At 42.6% G+C, this 21,240-nt stretch overlaps 1 protein-coding gene across 1 annotated transcript in view; it reads left to right on the top strand.

Moving 5' to 3' along the window:
- The window catches only part of LPCAT1 (lysophosphatidylcholine acyltransferase 1), a 166,552-nt gene that overhangs the window by 20,823 nt on the left and 124,489 nt on the right, over nucleotides 1-21,240 (top strand). Inside the window, exon 3 of the mRNA XM_045002927.1 lies at nucleotides 306-520. Within this exon, the coding sequence (XP_044858862.1) occupies nucleotides 306-520 (215 nt within the window). The remainder of the gene's footprint in view (nucleotides 1-305; nucleotides 521-21,240) is intronic.

Raw genomic sequence — 21,240 nt, 5'->3', positions numbered from 1 at the left:
GCAAACGTCAATTTCACCATATACACACAAATCAATAAAAACATTTCCATTGATAATCAAAATTTGCATGTAAGCAAAGTAAGAAAAAGCTTGATACAAATGGAATAGCAAATGGATAGTAAAAATATATTTATTGTCTTAAGGATATTTACTTTGTATATCTTGATGTGATATTGAAAATTTGTGTTTTAACTGTTTAAAGCTTTAATTTTTTGAATATACACAACACGTTTATTTAAAAACTATTTTTGTAACACTTTTACATTACTGAAGTAGTGTAACCATTATATCTAAATTATTTACAGAGTAGTGGACTTTTTGCTGAAAGCAATCATGAGAACAATGTGGCTTGCTGGAGGATTCCATTGGATAAATGTAAAGGGCAGACAGGCTTTACCAGCAGAAGCAGCAATATTAACTCTGGCTCCACATTCCTCATACTTCGATGCCATTCCTGTGACCATGACTATGGCTTCCATTGTGATGAAGGCAGAAAGCAAAGATATTCCTGTATGGGGAAGTAAGTTCAGTTAGTCAACATTTTATTTTCCAAGTAAGATTAAAAATAAAGTCCTAGAAATGTCATGACTGCATATTAAATTTGGCAGAGCGGGGATGGACCGTAAGCAAAGCAACAAAGTTAAGTTAGAACAAGTGAGGAAGTGAAATTTTACAGGGCTGTTTTGATTATTAAATGAGTTAACTGAAAAGTATGACACGGTTGTTCCAAAAGGTAAATGACTGTAAGAAGCAAAACCAAATAATTCCACAGAATCCAGAGGTAAGTCACTACATCCTGAGGGCAGAGTGTGGACTGTAAGAGTAGAGAGAGAGACAACTATTTAAAGTTCTGATATTTAGGGACACTGTAGAACAAGTCCACCCAGAATTCCTGTCCTGATTTTTCCACTTGGGGAAGCTGGTCTCGTGAAAGGAAGAGACCCAGATGGAATGGAGGGACACATTTCTTCTGATTGAGAGGCTGATCGTCCCTCCTGCATCAAGGAGGTGGTTCTAGGCAATGAGGTTACAGTTTGAGACGGAGGCATACTGGAGTGGCTTGGGGGTTGGTCATTAGAAACATAGATGGTTCTGAGATACCACTTACTTAGCTATCTTGCAAACAGCTAAACAAACTTCTAGTAAGTGTGGGAAGACGCTTGTGGTTGTGGTACATATTGATGACATAAGAAGGTGTAGGAGAGAGGTTGTGGAAGCTAAATTCAGATTGTTAGGAAGATTTAGGGTCAGAGGTCAATGGTTAGAAACATTTCAGAGAAAGCTACTAGTTTCATGCATGGGTCAGCTAGACAGAGCTCAGCATCTCAATGTACGGATATAAAGACCTATAGAAAGAATGGGTTTAAATTAGACACTGGATGGGGAACACTTTGGCGTAGAGACTGCCTAGACAAATGAGATGAATTCCACCTTAATCAAGAGGAACCAGACTATTGACAGACATGAATAATAAAGTTTTGGGGACTTGGTTAAACTAGAAGTTGGAGCAGAACTGACAAGTGTTGAGCAATCAAGTTTCATGAAGACATCTGTTAGAGAAGTCAGTGATATGGATGTGTATCTGTATCAAGTAAAGGATAGGCCAGAGAACTACAACAGAACAGGAAACATCAAGGTCACAGAGCTAAATTCTGTTAAGTCAACTCAGAATATAAGAGTTTTGTAGAAGTAGACACATGGTTAAAAACAAAAATCTACAAATTTCTGAATACAAATGAATGAAGCCTAAAAGCAAAAATAGTGTCTGAAAGTGGAAGAGGACCTTGCTATAATAGTGATTACTGAAATGTGGTGGAATGACAAAAATCAGTGGGATATAATGTCTGCCTAAATTCCGCAAAGGAAGTCTAGATTGTGTTGAATGTGAGAGAGTAACTCTATCTAAAAGATTACATAGTGAGAGAAGTTCTAAGGAGAGGTGATCATGAAGTTGAATCTGTGGGGATACAGAGATTGCAGATAAATTCAAATTTGACAGATACAAAGTAATGCACACTGAGTAATTCAAATCATTTCCTCTATAAACCTCACTGGGTTCTCAATGATCTATATTGACTTAAGAAAAAGACTTGGAGCAAAATCCTGCCCCTGTTGAAGTAAAAGGCTAAATTCCCATTGACTTCCCCAGGGCCAGGATTTAATCCCTGAGGATTATTAAAGGCAGGTCCACGAACACCTCTGCTCAATGTCCAGCAGTTGTCAAAAATCGCTAATGCTAGAATGTATAAGAAATTGGATGGAAAAATATGGAAAGCATTATACCATCATGTAAATCAATGGTACATTCTTATTTGGAATACTGCATTCAGTTGTCACCCCCATCTTCACAACAACAGATTTGGAGGGTGTTCGGATATGGGCAATACGACTGATTAGAAACGTGGAAAAGAGAGAAAAGATTGGAACTGTTCACTTTATTATGTGCCACCTATTCATCTCCTCTCTAGTGAATAGTAGAAAAGGAGTTTGATCAGTAACAGTCACCTTTTATGGTAATGAAAGGTTAAGGAATGTTCAGTAAAATTGAAAGGTAGCAAATTCAAAACTGGTAAAAAGAAATACAACATGTACCGTGGTCATTAAAGGGACCAAGAGCTTAACAGGATTCAAAAAAGGATTAGACATTTATATGAATAACAAGAATGGCCAATGTTACAATAGCAAGTATTTGAAAAATAAATAAGAGCTTTGAACGGGATGTAAATCCTCAAATTTCAGGGTATAAACCTACTTCTAACCTTTGGGCTTTAGGAGGAAACTTGCCCTGTAGGGCTGTTTCTTCTGAACGATACTGGAGTAAATGGAGCTACTGGTCTGATTGAGAATGGAAATTCCTGTGTTCCTATCTATATTCTTACTTTGGATATGCTTCATATTGGAGTTATGTTGTTTATGATCCACCAAAACTGGGTCCCATATATTTTTTGGATTGCAGTGTTGATTCTCAGAGATTATTTTTTTTATAATCTAAGTACATTACTTCGAAACTAATGAACATGTTGAAAGGCTTAATTATGTGTATTTTATCAGTGCTGTGACCTAGAAATAATTTAGTCTGAAATTTGTTTTTGGATTCTTACGGCTTTGTAGTATGGGATTTTTAGCAGTAGTTTTATTGCAAACAAATTTCTAGCTTTTACAGTTTCGTTGATACTTCACAACTCTGCAGAGCAGTAAGAAGTTACAGATGACTATCTTAGGAAGGGTGGTCCCCAAATATCTCTGGCTCTGAGTAACTGAATTTTACATAATTGGTAACACCAAAACCAAGCGGTTAACTGTGAAGAATTTCAATTTAAGTATTCAGTGTGGATCCCTACTCTTAGGAGGACTTGAACTTCTCACATCCATGGCCAGAATCCTGTGGAAAGCAATGTATGCTCTGTGCAGAGCTGAATATTGTGATACAAAGAAATGTAGCTCCATTTCCATCTCATATCTTTAGACCAGTATGTGAGGCCTCAACCTTTTATCATTATGGCTGCTTCTAGGCTGGGCATGTTGCTGTAAAATAGGATGTAGGAGGCATTTTTGGAGAAAAATAGATAAGTTATCTTTCGTCATTTGAATGTGCTGAAACTGAAAAAAAATGTTTACCAGGATGAAGTTTGAACATTTCACTTTCTAAATTGGAGATCAAAATTTAAATACAATTTGAAAAATTAGTAAATTTCTGTGGTTTTTATTCCACTACATACAGTTATTATATATTCCACACATTGTTTAGACAAGCATAATTTAACAGTTCCTACGTATGCCAACACGCTCCTTGCATTTACAGGCTGCAGTCTATGCCAGTGTGGCATTTTCTGCAGCTACAGCATTGTGATATGCACTCTTTGACATATTCACAGGTGGTAATTTCTGTACAGCTGTCAGGTATTGGCTGCATTGACATAAGCTTGGGTATCAGTTCTCCACTGTGTTTGGTCCAACCCATATTCTCCAGTGGGATTGTTGCATTTGCCTGCCTCCAGACCATGGCTTGAAAGTGAGCTCTTTGGATGTAATAGCATGGTGCATGTCTAGTTCGGAACATAGCATTTGGTGATAGATACTTGAAGAAGAATATCACCCATGCTTTGTCACAGTTCTTCCTCATCAGCAAATCTTTTGCTGAAATGGGAAGGATGATCTACAGAATGAACCAAGTTCCTTAAAGTCCCTGTTTCTCCATGAATATTGTCAAAGCCATTTTCTTGCTGTGCCCAGCAATATGGGAAACTGTATCACAGCCTGTCAGTACATGGAAGGAGAGTATTGTTCCTTTGTCTGCTTCATGAAGTACAGGCTTCATTCAGACAGTATGCACAAGAATGTGCACCAAAAAACCCAAACGCAACTTGCTGCAAGGCATTTTGTCAGTGTGCCACTACCAGAAGAACCTCAGTTTCTTGCACTGACACGATGACACAATCAACATCTATATGCATACAAAGCAACAAAGAGTCCTGTGGCACCTTATAGACTAACAGATATATTGGAGCATAAGCTTCCGTGAGTGAATGCCCACTTCGTTAGACACATGTGTCTGACAAAGTGGGTATTCACCCACGAAAGCTTATGCTCCAATACGTCTGTGAGGTGCCACAGGACTCTTAGTCTGGATCTGTAAAAAGCAACAAACACGGCTACCCCTCTGATATATGCATACAGTGCAGTACAGTCCTGGTGTCTGCCTCTTCATGGTCAGCTTTGTAACTCACTTGTGTCCACAGCTGGGTTCGATTTAACTGAACTGTCTTCTTTGAACCCTCCAGACATGAAAATTGTTTTGGTATGTGGCACATTGGTATGTGGGTAGGAGTTTTTCAGAGATGAGAGAAGCCAGATCAGCTTTATTTTTGGGATGGGTCAAGTGGTCTGGTGAGCAGTTGAGTGGAACAGATTTGTCTTCAATCATAGAAGCTTCTGTTGCATCATTCCTTTAATAGAACCCTGTCTGTACCTGTCAAAGGTATAGTCCTGCTGAAATGCTGTCCAGAATGATGAACTCACTCAACAACGTTTGCAAGGTCTCCAATGATTGTATATTGAAGAGGTTTTCCTAGTGCCACTTCATGTGCTTGGCTAACCATCACCAGAGAGGATGTACTATCAAGAGTTATCTCACAAGGAGAAGGATGTCTCTGGTTAAAATGTCTATCATAACAGGCTTATTTCTAACTTTAGACACTTGTTTACCTCAGCAAGAGTAAATTGAACTACCATTAGCTCAGGACACAATATTTTGAGCAAATCCACTGTCATTATAGGCAGTAACTATGCACTTAGTATCAGAAGATCAGCCTTTATTGTGACTACCTTGTCTTTGCTTTTCATTTCCTTTCCAGCTGCATAGAGGGAGGAAAATGTCAGAGTCCTTGTCCTTTTCAGTAGGTCATGGAATTTGGTATGGGCACTTCCTTCCTTTGGTGTCATGAGCCTTTCCGGAACAAAAATATTAAGGGCATGTCTACACTACAAAATTAGGTCGATTTTATAGAAGTCTATCTTTAGCATCCGATTTTATACAGTTGATCGTGCATGTCCCCACTTAAGCGCCTTAGGTCGGCAGAGTGTGTCCTCAATACTGTGGCTAGCATCGACTCTCAGAGTGGTGTACTGTGAGTAGCTATCCCACAGTCTCCGCTGCCCATTAGAATTCTGGGTTAAGCCCTCAATGCTTGATGGGGCAAACACATTGTTGTGGGTGGTTTTGGGTACATGTCATCAGTCTCCACTCCCGCCTTGAAAGCAATGGCAAACAATCATTTTGTGCCTTTTCCCCTGGGTTATCCATGCACTGTACACTGTTTTTGTGAGCACTGCGAACACCCCATGCGTTATCCTGCAGTATGTGCAGAGTCTAGCTAGGAGCCGCCAGCATGAGGAAGATTGTGAGGAGGACATGGACACAGACATTCCTGAAAGCACAGGATGTGGCAGTGGGATATCATGGCAGCATTGGGGCATGTTGATACAGTGGAATGCCGATTCTGGGCCCGGCAAACAAGCACAGACTGGTGGGACTGCATAATGTTGCTGGTATGGAATGATTCCCACTAGCTGCGAAACTTTCACATGTGTAAGGACACTTTCGTGGAACTTTGTGAGTTGCTTTCCCCTGCCCTGAAGCTCAGGAATACCAAGATGAGACTTGCTCTGACATTTGAGAAGCGAGTGACGATAGCCCTGTGGAAGCTTGCAACGCCTGACTGCTACTGGTCAATTGGGAATCAATTCGGAGTGGGCAAATCTATTGTGGGGGCTGCTGTGATCCAAGTAGCCAGGGCAATCAATACTCTTCTGCTAAGAAGTGTAGTGACTCTGGGAAATGTGCAGGGCATAGTGGATGGCTTTGCTGCAATGGGGTTCCCTAACTGTGGTAGGGCAATAGACAGACCGCATATCCCTATCTTGTCACCGGACCACCTTGCCAAAGAGTACATAAACCGCAGGGGGTACTTCTCAATGGTGTTGCAAGCACTGGTGGATCATTAGGGCCATTTCACTGACGGCTGTTCGGAAAGCTGCAAGAAGGGACTTTCTTCCCAGACCGGAAAATTACCATTGAGGATATTGAAATGCCTATAGTTATCCTTGGGGACCCAGCCTACCCCTTGCTCCCATGGCTCATGAAGCCGCACACAGGCAGCCTGGACAGCAGTAAGGAGCAGTTCAACTATAGGCTGAGCAAGTGCAGAATAGTGGTAGAATATGCCTTTGGGTGTTTAAAAGGGTGCTGGTGCAGTTTGCTGAGTAGGTTAAACCTCAGCGAAAGCAATATTCCCATTGTTATTGCTGCTTGCTGTGTATTCCATAATATCTGTGAGAGTAAGGGGGAGATGTTTATGGCAGGGTGGGAGGTTGAGGCAGATCGCCTGGCGGCCAATTTTGAACCAGGGCAATTAGAAGAGCACACTGAGGCGCACTATGCATCAGAAAGGCTTTGAAAAACAATTTCATGACTGACCAGTCTACGGTGTGACAGTTGTGTGTGTTTGTCCTTGATGCAAAGCCGCCCCCTTTGGTGAACGTACTTCCCTGTAAGGCAGTCCTCATCCCTCCTTCGACTAAGCTGGCACAGGAAATAAAGTCCCTATTGTTCTGGATCAATTCATTCTTTATTTATTTTAAAAAAACTTGATCACTGGCAATGCTGACTAGTCAAAAGAAGCCCTGGTGTACAAAGGGTTTGATAACAGGGTGGGGTCGGGGAGGAGGGAAGGACAAGGCCACATTGCTTATTGTAGCCACACTACAAATGAAAGCTGTTGCTTGGGCCATCCCCTGGAGTTGAGTGGCAGGGTGCGTGGAGCCCCCCCCCCCCCATGTTCTTGGGTATCTGGGTGATGAGGATATGGAACTTGGTGAGGAGGGCAGGTGGTTACACAGTGGCTGCAGCGGGGGGTCTGTAGTCTAGTTGCTTTTCCTGCAGCTCCACCAGATGCCTCATCATATCTGTCTGTTCCCTCTTTAGCCCCAGCATCTCCTCCTGAGTGTTACGATCACGCTCACTGTAAGCTTTCCTGGCCTCTGCCACCGAATGCCTCCATGCATTCAGCTGTGCCCTATCGGTGCGGGAAGATTGCATGAGCTCTGAAAACATGTTATTGCATGTGTGGTTTTTTTTCGCCTTCTAATCTGCGATAACCTCAGGGACAGAGTTGATGCGGGGAGCATAGAAACATTTGCAGCTGCAGGGGGAAAAAAGGGAGAGTAGACGTTACAGAAGATCAAAAGGGAGATTTTCACAATGAATCAAGTAATTCACAGCAGACAGAACCTGTGTTTTAGGTACAAGGTTGCATTTTGCCTTTTATATTGAGCACCTGCTGGTATGGTGACACATGGCTGGACCACAGAAATTGGTTTGCCGGCAGCCATGGTAAGCAAAAGGGTACGTGGGGTTGGCTTCTTCCGTGTTCATAACGTGGAAATCTTTTCAAACTGCAGCACCCTCCTCTCCCATAGCAACCAGTGCCGGTTGTGTTGGCCATTTAAAAGGAGGGGCTGCGTTTAAAAGGAGGGGGCTGCGGTTGCCATTTAAAAAGAAGGGCTGCGATTTTGGGGTGGATGTGCAAAACACCCCTCCCTCCCAGCGTGGCTATTTTCTGGGATGATCTCTTTTAGCAAAGCGCAAACAGCCCAGGATGCTCGGGGTCTAATATGTCAGGGATCACTAAACACAGGGGATTACTGTTCCCTTACAAAACTGCCCCTATTTCAGTCAGGTGGCTATGAATGATATCTCTCTCCTGAGGCTGACACAAAAGATAAAGACCGAATGTTGTATGAATGTGACCAAAACCCAGGACCATTCGCTGCCATACTTTGTGCTGCAATGATTCCAGACCACTTGCTACTGGCATGGCATGGTAAAGTGTCCTACCGTGGAGGATGAAATAAGGCAGCCCTCCCCAGAAACCTTCTGCAAAGGCTTTCAGAGTACCTCCAGGAGAGCTTCATGGAGATGTCTCTGGAGGATTCCTGCTCCATCCTCAGACACGTAAACAGACTTTTCCATTAGCTGTACTGGCCACGAATGCATCTCAATTGTTCAGGGCAAATCAAACATTAAACACAATTGCTTTTAACCCTGTAGTGTAGTTATAAATGTGCACTCACAAGAGGTGCCTTTTCCGCCATCAGGGTCCAGGAAAAATAGGCCCTGGGAGGGTATTGGCTCCAGGTTGAGGAAAAGGTCCTTGCTGCCGGGGAGAACGGATTCTCCACTTGCCTGCTGCGCATTCTCCTCCTCCTCATCCACAAAATCCTCATTCGTGTTGCCTGAGGCTGCCATCTTGCAGGTGTCCAGAGAGAGTGTTGGGGGTACTGATAGGGCCCCCCCTAGAATTGCATGCAGCTGATCATAGAATTGGCATGTCTGGGGCTCTGACCTGGAGCAACCATTTGCTTCCTTTGTCTTTTGGTAGGCTTGCCTGAGCTCCTTAATTTTCACGCAGCACTGCTGTGCATCCCTGGTATAGCCTCTCTCCACCATGCCCTGTGCAATTTTGGCATATATATCAGCATTTCTTCTGCTGGATCAGAGTTCTGGCTGCACAGATTCGTTTCCCCATACAGCAGTCAGATCCAGTGTGTCCTGTTTGCTCCATGCTGGAGCTTGTTTGTGATTCTGAGACTGCATGGTCACCTCTTCTGTTGAGCTCGCCATGCTGACCAAACAGGAAATGAAATTCCAAATTTCTCGGTGCTTTTCCTGTGTACCTGGCTAGTGCATCGGAGTTGAAAGTGCTGTCCAGAGCGGTCACATTGTAGCACTCTGGGGGATAGCTCCTGGAGGCCAATACCATCGAATTGCCCAGTGCTGCGTCTACACTACCTTAAATTCGACCCAGGAAGGTCGATTTTAGTGGTACTCCCCTCATCAGGAAGGAGTACAGCAGTTGATTTTAAGAGCCCTTTAAGTCAGTGGAATGGGGTTGGTTGTGTAGACGCATTCATTATAAAATCAACCTAACGCGGCTAAATTCGACCTAACCTTGTAGTGTAGACCAGGCCTCAGTTACTCCTGGCCAAATATTTCCTCATTCAGGAGAGCTTTGTGGGTCACTTTTGTAGCCAAATCTTTCATTGTAATGTTTTGCAGTGAGTTGGAGGCTGGCTCACTAGTGAATAATTTGAATTTTTGAAGTGTCATTAGCTCTTTATTTTCGTCAACGTGATCACCTTGCTGGTGTTGATTCATTGTACGTCATTTGAAGATCAGGTCCAAGACCTAACGATTTGCTGGTTTGGATTGCAATTTGGGTACATAGACTATAGGAGAGAGCCCATCTGCTGAGTGCTAAGGCCATACTTCCAATACCTTTAATTTCTTCTCCTCTTTTATCAGTGGCATTGAGGCACTCTTGAGAGTGCTCCAGATCTACCTGAGAAGAAGATGCGATGGAATTTGACAGGCACTAATAATGTTTGTCTCTGAAACAGGTTGATTACGTAAGAAAATGAACTCATAAGCATCATCAAGATGTAAAACAAGTTTTTCTTTGAAGGTTGCCATATGACTTACAGATGAATTTGGGACCTTTCCACCAGTTTCATTTGAGAGAAAACCATAATGAATACATACCTGTGAAAGTTCCAGAACACAGCCTTTTTCTGCTCAATGCTTTAACTCATTTCTAAGCCAGACCATTGCCAAGTCAATTCCACTATGAGGGGCTTGATGCTTAGTTTTTATTACTTTTCTCAAGAAATGCTTATAGCAGTTGGGTGACAGTTCCCTTCTGAGGCTATAAGGTCACTTAGACCAGCTATATATAGACTGAGCTCATGTTCGTACTCTGCTGCCTCAAGTATTTGTTTTTTCATTTTGAACATTGTGTGACAGGGTCAGGCCAGATGGCTACAAAAGAGTGGTTGAAGGTACATAAATTAGCTCCAGATTAAGCAGTTCCCTTTTCCTTGGGTAAGATAACGGTGACTATTCCAGAACACTCAGGAACTTTCTAGAACTAATTAAGGCAGGCTAATTAGGACACCTGTAGCCAATTGGGAAGTTACTAGAATTAATTAAGGTTAATCAGGACACCTGGTATAAAAAGGCTCTCACTCCAGTTAGTGAGGTGTGTGTGTAAGGAGCTGGGAGTGAGAGGACGTGCTGCTGGAGGACTGAGGAGTACAAGTGTTAACAGACACCAGGAGGAAGGGCCTGTGGTGAGGACAAAGAAGGTGTTGGGAGGAGGCCATGGGGAAGTAGCCTAGGGAATTGTAGCTGTCATGTAGCTGTTCCAGAAGGCACTCTAGACAGCTTCAGTCAACAGGGCCCTGAGCTGGAACCCGGGATAGAGGGCAGGCCTGGGTTCCCCCCAAAACCTCCCAACTCCTGATCCAACATGGGAAGATCTCTGAGGCTAACAAAATCTGCCAATAAGCACAGGACCCACCAAGGTAGAGGAGGAACTTTATCACAGTTGTTACAGGAAGAAGTTTTTGTTTGAAACTTCTATCCTGACAGAAAATTCAAAGACTCCAGTTCATTGGGAGGCCCTTATTCTGAAGCACTGTTGAGGTTTTGGTGATAGTAACACAAAATTAGATTTGCAGTTCACCCTTACTGGTTGATGAAGTAGCTTCCAACAGATTTACGAAGTCTGCTAATTTTACCTTTATCTGTTTATATTGATAAATGTCTGCATTCAGATGGAAAAGCTATTTGGAGTCTGTCAATTGAATTCCTTTTTTGGAAATCCCTGACTTCATCTTGCGTAGCCAATACCTGTTCATTAGAAGCAGAAATGATATCCTTTTCTTATTGTTGGCAAATAATGCAGTGTTCATAAGATAAATATTGAGGGATACTTCAGGTACAAGATTGTATCCATGTTTGATCTTTATATTTATTTTCATCATCAGGCATTCTAATTAATAACTACCACATGAATATTGAATACATAATAAATATTTGCTAGTATGTATCTTATGCCATGCTATAGGTATCCAAATCAATACTCAACTCATTTACACTGTAAGCAAAAGCTGGTTAGGTTAGATTAGTGTTTCGGCTAATGATTAGCTAATAATAATTTATATTTTTGAAAGAGAAGAACTTATGGAAATAACTATATCATACTGTGTTGTGTACGATTCTTTGTGTAATCCCTATCAGTGCATTTAACTCCTTCATGTATCAAAAATACTTGAAAAGTACTTTGTTTACTTAGTCGTAAATGTCATTTTTACTACAAAATTCAAGTGCATATCATCACATGACTAGAAGAAGTAGAGAGTATGATCTTCAGCAGATATCATTCCCTGCATTTTCTGATAGTACAGTATTTCAAATTGGGAATGTATTCCATATTTAGTATCTTTTACTTTGTTTATTTTTTTAAGTTACAAATGGTAAACATTTTTTCTTTTTTGTTTTTACTTATCTTAAAGTTCAAAATTCAATTTCGTAAAAATTATTTTCAGATTCAGCCCTCAGTTTTAGGACTAGTTATTTATTTATTTAAAATTCTTCTTTAGTTCTCCCCTCCCCCAACTTTACCGGTTGGCAACTAAATACTTCCTCTCCACCATCTGGGGCTACTTACGCCTTTGCTGCTGAGGCAAAATCTCTAGACTCTGAGTCCTGTCTATCCTTCTGTGATGCTTCTGTGCCCCTGAATGATGAACACATCAAGTGCTTTCCTTGTTGATAAAAACCATAGCCCAGATCAGTGCTCCATCTGCCAGTTCTCGGAAAGGACATAGATCCAGGGATATTAGCCTCCATCTTTTCCTGTTAGAGCATTCGCTGGGAGCAGCAGATTCTACAGTGAGTGAGATGCAAACAGAAGAGGGACTGTGCCCCTGTGAGCTGGGACTCTGATCACCTTGAGCCACTGCTACCAGTGATTTGGATGTGGCTCGAACGTCTGCTGCCTTTCCGGACACCTCTAAGCTCAGCACTGGCCCCCATTACTGCCTTGAGCTTTTCTAGCTAGGGCAAAAAGGAGCACAGCTCCAAAACTGACTCCAAGCATCAGTCTTCCTTTCTGACATAGATTGAAAATTGGTCACCAGGTCCATGACTCTTCTAAAGTCACACCTTCCAAATCAGTCACCAGCCTGGCTCTACAATCACTCCTGAGACCTCCCTTACTAACCGTGCCCATAATTGTGTTGCCACTAACCATATCAAGGGAAGCTGTCCCACCATTAACCATATCCAGGGAAGCTCTCCTGCTTCAGTACTGATTTCCTCTGTGCCAGTCTTGGTATTGCATCATTGATACCAATCATAGTGGTACCAACCACATTTTCAATATCAGTGGGTTCTTCTAAGTAGGCAACAAGAATCCTAAATCTAGCACCAATTATGATACCAAAACCCGCAATACCATTTTAGTGCCCCCTCATCCTAGAGCACCAGTAACACCAGGGAAATCTGATTCCACTTTGACATCTACTCTATCACCTCTTCCTCCCCCTCAGCCTGTTAGGGAGCCATCATCTGAACCCATCCCTTGTTCATCCTCACAGGATCAAGACTCAGATCTCATTCTCTGGCTAGACTCTCAAGCACAACTAAGCCATCTGATCCAACATGGGTGACAGGAATAGAGGCCCAAGAGGATGAAGGAGAGGGAAGTGTTGACTACTAAGAGGAAGATGTCCCTTCTAATCCACCTGCAATTCCCTCACTATTGCCTCCTCCATTCTGGAGGATACTGGAACTCCAATTATCCTTTCCCCTCCAGATGACTTGAAATTCTTCCAAGATCATCTGAGCCATAGTGCTGACACTCTGGACATACAACTCAAAGTTGTCTAAGACGATGACATTTTTTTATCACCTTCATTCTTCTGCAGCTGGCAGACTAGCTATGCCAGTCAATGGTGGGCTTGAGCCTGTCAAGGCAAACCCATCCTGTATATCTCCCACAACTAAGGCCATGTCTATACTGCTGCAATTGATGCTCTCTCCCATCAACTCTGGTTCTCCAAATGCCCAAGAAGAGAAGCGTCTTCTGTCGACACAGCACGGTGTAGACACCTCGGCTAGTTGACCTAAGCTACGTTGATTTCAGTTACATTATTCACGTAACTGAAGTAGCGTAACTTAGGTTGACTTACTGCAGTAATGTAGACAAGGCCTCAGAGAGCTGATCAGCATTACCAGCTGACATAGATTGAAAATTGGTCACCAGGTCCATGACTCTTCTAAAGTCACACCTTCCAAATCAGTCACCAGCCTGGCTCTACAATCACTCCTGAGACCTCCCTTACTAACCGTGCCCATAATTGTGTTGCCACTAACCATATCAAGGGAAGCTGTCCCACCATTAACCATATCCAGGGAAGCTCTCGACCTTGAGGACACCTATTTTTACCTGGCAATTCATGCAGCACCACACAGGAAATACTTGCATTCAGTAGTAGAGAAACAGCCACTACCTGTATACATTTCTACCCTTTGGTCTGTCCACAGCACTAAAGGGGTTCGCCAAACAAATGATACTAATGGTTGCTCACTTATGACATTCAAGGCATTGATATACCCCTCCTGACAATTAGCTAATGCGAGGAAAATCCTCTTGTGACACTGTGTCTCCAAGTAGTACCCTGGAACCCCCATATTCACTGCTGTGATATGACTATGATATGTTTTGTGCAAAGTTTGCCTTGTGAGATATCATTTTTTAAGTCTTGATCTGTTGAACAATATCCGGTTGCATTTTATGCACTATTGTATGCGCAGTTATGAAGTATTTCTATATGTGTTACTGAAATATGTTGTGAGGTTGGGAATACCCACAACCAGCCTTCCAATTGCAACAAAGGAGGGCTCAGATAGTGTTAATGGCCCCTCAAGAAAACAATCCACTATCCCAGAGGCTCCTTAGAGAAGGCACATACACAATGGAGACTGCTTGACTAATGGGGACTCACTGACCCCCATGTCACAGCAAGGATCTTTCTAGCAGTTGGAAGAAGGTATAAAAAGAGAAAGTGATATCATCACTTGGCCTCTCTACCTCCGGCCTCTCTCCCTGAAACCCCATCTCAATACCTGGAAGAATTTCTGGAGGAAAAAAACTTTGAACTGGGGAGGAATGGTCCCAGCCTGGAAAGGGAGTTGAGTCTGTGTATTGAGGAACAATAACCTGCTTGTACCATCTGTTAGGCTGAGACATTGTTTGATTTAAATCTTGCTTAGTGTGCTAAAGTTAGAATTAGATTGTGAATTTATTTTTGTTTCTTGGGTAACCAACTTTGATCTCTATGCCTGCTAGTTATAATCACTTAGGCCTGGTCTACACTAGGGTGGGGGTCGAACTAAGGTACGCGACTTCAGCTACGCGAATAGCGTAGCTGAAGTCGAACTACCTTAGTTCGAACTTCTTACCTGTCCAGACGCCACGGGATCGAAGTCCGCGGCTCCCCCGTCGACTCCGCCACCGCCGTTAACGGTGGTGAAGTTCCGGAGTCAACGGGAGCGCGTTCGGAGTTCGAACTATCGTGTCTAGATTAGACGTGATAGTTCGAACTCCGAGAAGTCGAACGCTACGCGTCGACCTGGCAGGTAAGTATAGACCTACCCTTAATCTATCTCTTTGTTAATAAATCTGTTTTATAATTTACCTAAAACTGTGTTTTTGTGGAAGTGCTTGGGAAATCTCATCTCAGATTACAAAGGCTGGTGCCTGGCCACTTTCCTATGAAGACGAGGCAAACTAAGGGTATGTCTTCACTACCAGCCGGATCGGTGGGCAGCGATCGATCCAGCGGGGATCGATTTATTGCGTCTAGTCTAGACGTGATAAATCGGTCCCCGAGCGCTCTCATGCCGACTCCTGTACTCCAGCGCTGTGAGAGGCTCAGGCAGAGTTGACAAGGGAGTGGTAGCAGTCGATTCACTGTGGTGAAGACACCATGGTAAGTCAATCTAAATACGTCGACTGAAGTTGTGTAACTTAGATCGATTTCCCCCCACAGTGTACACCATGCCTAAGTAATCAACATACACTGGTCTGGCTTCTGACCAGTGCATGACAGTACAGTTTGGGGGTGCAAGGCTGGGGAGTTGGTGGGCGGGGAATTGGCTTGAGGCTCTCTATTGATGGTTCATGAGTGGCTGCAAGATCATTCACGTAACACAGTTGAGTGTGTCCCTGCCTGTGGATGTCTGCGTAAGTGCAGTGCTTGTAGCTTGACATCAGCATCACAGTGTGAGAGGCAGCCCAGGTTGGTGGAACAGAGGGCTTAGTGATCCCACAGTCCAGGTTGTAGCCCGGGGACCCATCACAGATCACTTATGAATATGTTGAACAGCACAGGTCCCAGTACAGAGCCTTGGGGGACCCCACTGTTTATCTCTATTCTGAAAACTAGCCATTTGTTTCCCATCTTTTAACCAGTTACTGATCCATGAAATCACCTTCCTTTTTATCCCATGACTGCTTTGCTTTCTTAAGAGCCTTTGGTCTGGGACTTTGTCAAAGGCTTTCTGGAAGTCCAAGTATACTATATCCACTGGATCACCCTTGTCCACATGCTTATTGACTCCCTCAAAGAAAAGACAACTGCAATGATTAAGCATTAAGAATAGCTTTGTTGAGGTCTATCTTAAAGGTTACAAGCAAGAGAAAAAAACACCTGGGGTTAGCACAGAGGAATCCACAAGCCATAAAGAAATAAACCTAATCACATCTTCCTAGATATTTCTTGATCTACTTACATATCTGGAGTTTTAAATGAGTAGTTTCTAGGTATGATACTGAAGATTTTTCATACCAGGCCCAAAGCTTCTTACAGCATAACTGCAGCCCTGTCTGCCTCTTCGAGGAGAACAACCACAGACAGACAAAAGGGGAGTTGTTTTTCAATTTGAAAAAGGTTTAGCCATCCCATTGGCTCTTTTGGCCTGGTGTCCACTCACTTCCTTTTACCTATGCATAGCAGTGAGACTTTTTAACCCTTTACAGGTAGAGCAATTAGAGAACAGCCACTAAGAGCGGTTTTATAGCTGCTGGCTGGCTGGGTGACCATAAAAGGGAGCTATTCCCCCCCACCTTCATTTGTCACAGATGTGCTATGCTTTTCCTTTCTACCAAAAGACACAAGATGTGCTTAAGTGAAAACTGGTGGCTATATTGCAGGAAAAGATATATTATCTGGAAGTGCAAGTTTTCAACACTGTGTAACCTCTGAGAACTTGGACAACCATTTTCAGAAATGCTTGCTGCAGACTTCACAAGGGGAAGTCATAAGAGCAGAAGGGACCACCAGATCATCAAGTGTGACCTCCTGTATAGCACAGGCCACCACCAGCACAGTAAACCCAACAACTGAAATTAGACCAAAATATTTCAGCACACAGGAGACACGGCTGTTATGTGCCATAGACAGAGAATAGGAGGAACCAAGGAACCTAGATATGAGTCAACAGTGTGCCCTTGTTGCCAAGAAGGCTAACGACATTTTGGGCTGTATAAGTAGGGGCATTGCCAGCAGATTGAGGGACGTGATCATTCCCCTCTATTCGGCATTGGTGAGGCCTCATCTGGAGTACTATCCAGTTTTGGGCAATGATTAGGGGGCTGGAGCACATGACTTATGCGGAGAGGCTGAGGGAACTGGGATTGTTTAGTCTGCAGAAGAGAAGAATGAGGGGGGATTTGATAGCTGCTTTCAACTACCTGAAAGGGGGTTCCAAAGTGGATGGATCTAGACTGTTCTCAGTGGTATCAGATGATAGAACAAGGACTAATGGTCTCAAGTTGCAGTGGGGGAGGTTTAGGTTGGATATTAGGAAAAACTTTTTCACTAGTAGGGTGGTGAAGCACTGGACTGGGTTACCTAGGGAGGTGGTGGAATCTCCTTCCTTAGAGGTTTTTAAGGTTCAGGCTTTACGAAGCTGATGATTTAGTTGGGGATTGGTCCTGCTTTGAGCAGGGGGTTGGACTAGATGACCTTCTGAGGTCCCTTCCAACCTTGAGATTCTATGATTTGAAGGTGCACCAGTGTCTAGGGCAGGCGTAGGCAACCTATGGCACCGGTGCTGCCTTCGGCACGCGAGCTGATTTTAGAGTGAATAAATGAAGATTCGGCACACCACGTCTGAAAGGTTGCCGACCCCTGGTCGAGGGCCCCCGCAATGGCAGGGAAATGATTAAGTGAGATATACCCAGATAATCTTAGCAAGTGATCCATCACTATGTGCTGCAGAAGAAGGCGAAAATGCCCCAAGCTCGCTGCCAGTCTGACTTGGAAGAAGATTCAGTTATAAGGCAACTGGAAGGCGTACATATGTGACTATATGTAAGCACAAGGGGAAAGAGCCAGGAGTCATTCAATCTGGCTGGAAATACCAACTGTTACCAAGTATTCAGCAATTACTGGAGTGTGTTTATATGGAGAATAGAACATACCAGCTACAGTGACGTGGTTGATAGCTGCTTGCTTCACAAAAACTCCTATCAAGAGAGGTACTTCAGCCATCCTAAGAAGATAAGCAATCATCAGTGATGACTAGTTACCATGGAGAGAGAATTCAGAAAGGACAACAGGATGGTATGCTGACTCACTGGAATGAAAATATGAGCTGTAATTGCAAGATTGAATGGGATTATGAAGTCATCTGGCAAGTCTCCACTGGTGTTGATACACATTGGAATCATGTCATCACATGGAACTCGACACACTAGAGAAGATTTCAGAGATCTTGGGAGAGCAGAAGAAGAGGAAAGATCCTAGAATATCAGGGTTGGAAGGGACCTCAGGACCATCTAGTCCAACCCCTTGCTGAAAGCAGGACCAATCCCAGACAGATTTTTGCCCCAGATCCCTAAATGGCCCCCTCTAAGGATTGAACTCACAACCCTGGGTTTAGCAGGCCAATGCTCAAACCACTGAGCTATCCCTCCCCTTTTAAGGTCATCTTATTGAAGAGCCTTCCGGTCTCATGAGAGAGAAGGCAGAAAATATTGGAGGTGAACCTTTGGCTGCGTTACTGATGTGAAGCTGAAGGTTTTGGTTTCTTCGATGTATTAGGCCAAGTTACAGCAGGATCTGGGGCTGTATAAACAGGATGGGCCTGCATCTTACAAGCATAGTGGCTAATCTTCTTAGTTGGAGATTAGCTGGAGCAGGGAGGGTCCCCCAATGTGAAGGGAGGGTGCTAAGAAGGCATGTGCAGTACAAATTCAATGTCACGAAAAACTTGAATCAAGGTGGCAAAGAATGTGAACAGAAGAAAATTTTCACTTACTAATTCTAGAGGTCTGAGTAACAAGAAGAACTGGAAATTTTCATTGAAAAGACACTTGCTATAACTGGCATTACAGAAAGATGGTGGGATAATTTGCATGATTGGAATGTTAAAATTAGTGGTGTTATATATATATATATTTTAAGAAGGATAGCATGTGTAAAAAGGCAGTATGTGGGGTGGGTGGCAATTTACATGAAAGATATCATTACCTGTTTTAGAGTTTTTGATAACTCTGAACCACAGCATCTTGAAATGCATATTGATCAATGTGGAAACAAAGCCCAGAAGGGGGTATTGGTGGTGTGGGGTGCTACAGACCATCAAATCAGAACAGAATGAGTTTCTCCTTAAGCACCTGTCTGTAATGTTTGGAAAGTAATTGTGATATTATGGGGGATTGCTGGAGGTCTCATGCAGACAGTAGTAGAACACCATTAGAATGTCTAAAAGGTATAGATAATTTTCTAACAGAAGAGATATTGCACCCATCACAAGAGTGACACATAAAGGTGAATTAATTGCTGAAATAGATGCTGGTGGTTGCCTAGGGACTAGTGATCATGACCTGATTTAAATTCAATATGGGCAAATGAAGAACCCTCATAACCAAGAAAATATGTATAAAATATGGTTCATTGAAGGTAGCAATTGGAAATAAAGCAATATATAACAGTGGGAAACTAGATAGTAATTTATATAAATTATGAAGTATAGAAAATTGATAAGGGACTGACATGTCTGACAAGGGCTAAGGACAGTGAGTTTTTTAAAAGTATATTAAGAACAAAAGAAATCCTAGTAATGGTAAAGGTCCATTTGCTAGATAGAGATGGTAAATTGTTACAAATGATTCAGAAAAGGCAGAAGAGTTCAATAAATTTTCTGTCCTGTACTTGGAAAAAACTAGGACGATACACTCCTTTCATCTGAGAGTGATTTTCCAGTCCATTTGTAACTAAGGAGTATATTAGCATCTATTAAGGCAAAAGAGTCTTAAATCAGCAGGCCTGAATATCTTACACCCAACACCTCGAAAAGAGCTGGCTGAGGAGATCTTTGGCCTGCTGATAATTTTTAATAAACCATGTAATACCAGGGAAATTCCAGAAGACTGGAAGACAGTTAATGTACCAATATTCAAAAAGGCTAGTTAGGTCAGTTAGCTTGACATCAGTTCTGGGCAAATTAATGGAAAAACTGATGTGGAATTCAGTTAATAAAGAATTAAAGAATAGGACTATAATTGAAGCCAGTCAATATGGTTTTATGGAAAATAAGTCTATTCAAACAAACCTGATTTAATTTTTTGAGGCGATGACAAGTTTGGTTGATGTAAAATACTTAGATTTTTTGAAAGGCATTTGAGTAAATACCACATGGCATTCTGATGAATATTAGCACTATACAGTATCAGTAAAGTATATGTTAAGTGGATAAAGAAATGGGTAGCTCACAGATCTCAAAAAGTAGCTGTCAATGAGGAATCATTGTTGAATGAGGATGTTTCTAGTATCAGAGGGGTAGCCGTGTTAGTCTGGATCTGTAAAAGCAGCAAAGAGTCCGGTGGCACCTTATAGACTAACAGATGTATTGGAGCATGAGCTTTCGTGGGTGAATACCCACTTCATCGACATGCATCCGACGAAGTGGGTATTCACCCACGCAAGCTCATGCTCCAATACGTCTGTTAGTCTATAAGGTGCCACAGGATCTTTGCTGATGTTTCTAGTGGGATTTTTCACAGGGATTCATTAGGGCCAATGCTATTCAACATTTTCATTGATGATTTGGAAATAAAATCACTGCTGATAAAATTTGTGGATGACCAACAGATTGGCAGAATGGTAAATAATGGTGAGACCGGGGCAGTCATGCAGAGCAATCTGGATCACTTAATAACCTGAGGCCACCCAAATAAATTTTTTTACTACAAAGTTACATATTTAGGAACAAGGAATTGGGGCCAGAGCTACAGAATGGGGAAAGCAGTGACAATGAAATGGATTTAGGGGTCATAGTGCACGTGTAACTCAACACTTTCCCAGTGTGATTCTGTGGCAAAAATGTCTAATGCAAGCCTTGTATGTATAAACAGGGGAGTAGTGAGTAGGAGTAGGGATATGATTTTTTACCTTTGTATATGGCGTGGTTAGACCAATTGTGCAATACTTCATACAGTTCTAGTGTCCATGTTTTTAAAAGGGTGCTGAAACATTGAAGAGGGTGCAGAAAAGAACCGCAAAGTGATTTTAAGGGCTGCAGAACAATGCCCTACAGCAGGGGTGCCCAACCAACGGCCTGCAAGCCATATATGGCCCACCAGAGCATTTTCTTAAGACCCGCAGCCTGCTTCAACACAGTATATTAACAGCCATTCCGTTAGCATTTTGTTGTCATATTTACATTTTAATTTACATAAATGTGTAAATAGACAATACTGTACCTAGAAACAACCTACCTAAATACATATGAAGCAAGTTGAACTTAAAATATAAATAATACAGGTG

Source organism: Mauremys mutica, chromosome 2, assembly GCF_020497125.1.
Source record: "Mauremys mutica isolate MM-2020 ecotype Southern chromosome 2, ASM2049712v1, whole genome shotgun sequence".
Taxonomy (NCBI): domain Eukaryota; kingdom Metazoa; phylum Chordata; order Testudines; family Geoemydidae; genus Mauremys; species Mauremys mutica.
This window is presented reverse-complemented; position numbering and strand designations above follow the sequence as displayed.